Genomic DNA, 3,234 nt, shown 5'->3' with positions numbered 1-3,234 from the left:
TTACGAGTTCTGATTGGACTCGCAAATGGCCAATCATAAGATTGATTTATCGTTATTATAAATGGCTGCCGAATAAATCAATTTTATGATTGGCCATTCGACGCCATTTTTAATATTTTCTAGTACTTTTGCGATACTGCCATAAGCCGGTCGCGCTTCTCTGATGCTAGGACTCTAGCTGGTCCTAAAAAGCCGGCGTGCCGCGTGGCCGCTCTCACGCTTCTCTCTGTCGTGGTACTTGGATCCTAAGGATCCAAAATCCAGATTCCAGAGAGGTAGAAAGAAAAAGAAGAGTCAACAAATCGAAAACGCTATCAGACTTATCTCTGTTTTTACTCGTGATTCATCTGCTTTTGATAAGTTACAAAAGAGATTATATTGAATACAAGAGTAATTTTACAAAAATCGGAAAATACCATGAAGAAGCAATTTGACGAGTTCTTAGGAGGAGCTCAGTCACTTCCACATGAGGTGTCTATCATGAACTTTATCTCTTCACGAGCTCATGAAATTTCTGCGATGACATCTTCAATAGGTATCTATGCTAAGATACTTGTTTGATTTCCATTAACATCTTAATAAAATGTTACAGATAAATTATTTTTTAAAAAAGCTTTTTCTCTGAACAAAATTAAAACATTAATGATACCAAATTATGAAAATAAAATACTTTTTATAAACAATTTTGCAGGTGTTTATAAACAAAAATAAAATTTTATTTTTTCAGACAATTTCTTAAGTATAATTCACTCTTTAATGGAATCTTGCTAATGTAATTGCTTGAATATTTAATAAAATTAAAAATAAAAAAACCCTTCAAATTTCTATGAAAATTATTTTAAAATGAAAAAAAATTTTGTGCTTTAAAGGGAGCTTCAAAAATTTTGTAACATTTTATCAGATGTTTAAGAAATATTGATAAGAATTGAAACAAATTCTGTTTTACACAATCAAAATAATTATATAATTACATAAATAGTTTTTCTATTTTATAATGAAATATTTTTTCATGAATATTACAATGAGTAATATGCATACTTATAATAATATTGTGATGAGTAATATGCATACTTATAATAATATTGTGATGAGTAATATGCAGTAATATGCACATTATTTATAATAATGTCATAATCAGTGACTTTATTCTATTTTAAACTCTGTCATTATTGTTATGTTAAGTGTTGATTGAATTATTCTGCTTGTTATAGAAAATCCTAAACAAACCAAGTTAATATTTCAAAAGCTTCCTGTATATATGCGTAGACGTGTTATGTCTCATAATGTCAAACGATTGCCACGTAGATTGCGAGAAGCACATTTGGCACAAATGGCAAAATCAGGGAATGGCAAAGATTTACCATCAACCAACAAGCGACTATCTCGAAAGTATCGTAGAAGACCGCGCAATTTACTTTCTGAATATAGTCGCAGACAACATGATAAAATTTGGTTAGAAACACATATTTGGCACGCAAAACGTTTTCACATGGTTGACAAATGGGGATATCGAATTGCGAGTCACTCAAATGATAAGTGTTTTAGAGCTAATTATCGAGCTGCTGCAAAATATTGCCTTCTGCAAGATATTTCTTATTATACTTGTATTGAAATAAAAGGAGAGGAAAATATACTGAAGACAACTTTGGGAATGCATTGTAATCCATCGATGTTAACTTTTTCAGCAAAAAAATATATTAATGGTCAGAGAGAAGGTACTTTGATGTTTTTTAAAAAAAACGGTTATCCGCATTTTCCTATTGGTAATGTGGACTTTTTCTGGCAACCAAATAAATTGGACATCCAAACAAATATTAAGACTATTTGGATCTGGGTACATCCTGCTTTTTATGACGATTTTCTTAGTGAAATTATATCAAGTTTTGAATTTAAGCAAAATAATGCTGAACAAAATATATCTGATATTATCCATAACTTAAACTGTTTATACACGAATGATGTAGGTTGTAAAATGATCATATTAAGAAATGCATTAAATAGATTTCGGCTTCATGGAACATCGACTTTAAATGTACTAACGAAAGCATTACAATTGCCATCCTTAAATAAAATATATACGGACTTTTGTTCGAATTATACAATTCTAAAAGATAACGATGGTCTAAGTAGTAAAATGATAGAGTTGAACAAAATATCAGTAGATAACAATGTTGTGCAACCTATAGAGAAAATGGCGATTGACCAAATAAGTGAAGAAGATACTACAACTTCCAAATATTTGAGTATAGAACTTAGTAAAAAACCATGGTATATTAATTACTACAAAAAACAAGAAAATATGAAAGCTTTCGAGACACAAGAACAATTATGGCAAATACTGAAGTCTTTGGGATCTCCAAATCACTTACCAACAAATATGATTATTGGAGTAACTGTTTTAGATCCACGCTTCTACTTGCCTAAGAAGAAAACAAAATGTAATACTGAAATAACAGAAGCTTTTTCTCGATTAATTTCGATTGATCAGCCAGTAATTAATTCCAACTGTTCTCCTATTTGGGATACAGAAATACGCTGTATTGTAAGTAGTACTTGCATACCCACAGGCATTATTAATAAACTGAGAAGTGAAAGTCTTGTACCTGGTGTATCAAATGATCAATATTATAATGAAAACATTATGGCAAAAATACCTATACTTCTTATTCAGAAGCCTGGAACTATTACAGGTATGTAATAAGCATAATTTTTAATTTTATTTGTAATATATATAAGATGAATTTTAATTTCTATAACATCGTATTATCTAAATTATTAGTTTATTCATAATATTCCTGCCTTTTGACTTTTAGATAAATTTAAATAAATACTAAAAAAGACAGGACGATAGGCCAAAGACGAGCATAAAACAAAGGGTGTCAATTAATAAAATTCTTTAATAAGTCATTTAAACAAAATTAAAATTAAAAAACGCGAGACTAGTTTTTTTTTAGTTAAATATCTTATACGGAATTACATTTGGCTGGAAGAAGAGGACAATAAAATCTATTCGACATTTATCTAAATTTCCGTATGCGTGGATTCGTTTTAATTTGTAATATCATATAATAGCGATTGAGAAAGACTAAGTAATCCGAAACTAGTCTCGCGTTTTTTAATTTTAATTTTGTTTAAATGACTTATTAAAGAATTTTATTAATTGACATCCTTTATTTTATGCTCGTCTTTGGCCTATTGTCCTGTCTTTTTTATTGTTTATATATAACGAGCTGG

At 29.5% G+C, this 3,234-nt stretch overlaps 1 protein-coding gene across 1 annotated transcript in view; it reads left to right on the top strand.

The window, feature by feature from the left end:
- The first annotated feature begins 198 nt into the window (after positions 1-198).
- LOC105455109 (ribonucleases P/MRP protein subunit POP1) overlaps positions 199-3,234 on the top strand; it is a 6,419-nt gene continuing 3,383 nt past the window's right edge. Inside the window, exons 1-2 of the mRNA XM_011698168.1 lie at positions 199-535; positions 1,212-2,690. Coding sequence (XP_011696470.1) covers positions 418-535; positions 1,212-2,690 — 1,597 coding nt within the window. The 5' untranslated portion in view covers positions 199-417. The remainder of the gene's footprint in view (positions 536-1,211; positions 2,691-3,234) is intronic.

This window comes from Wasmannia auropunctata, unplaced genomic scaffold (genome assembly GCF_000956235.1).
Source record: "Wasmannia auropunctata unplaced genomic scaffold, wasmannia.A_1.0 LD336106.1, whole genome shotgun sequence".
NCBI classification, from domain to species: domain Eukaryota; kingdom Metazoa; phylum Arthropoda; class Insecta; order Hymenoptera; family Formicidae; genus Wasmannia; species Wasmannia auropunctata.
Note: the sequence above shows the minus strand (reverse complement) of the source record. Positions and strands in the feature narration are given on the sequence as shown.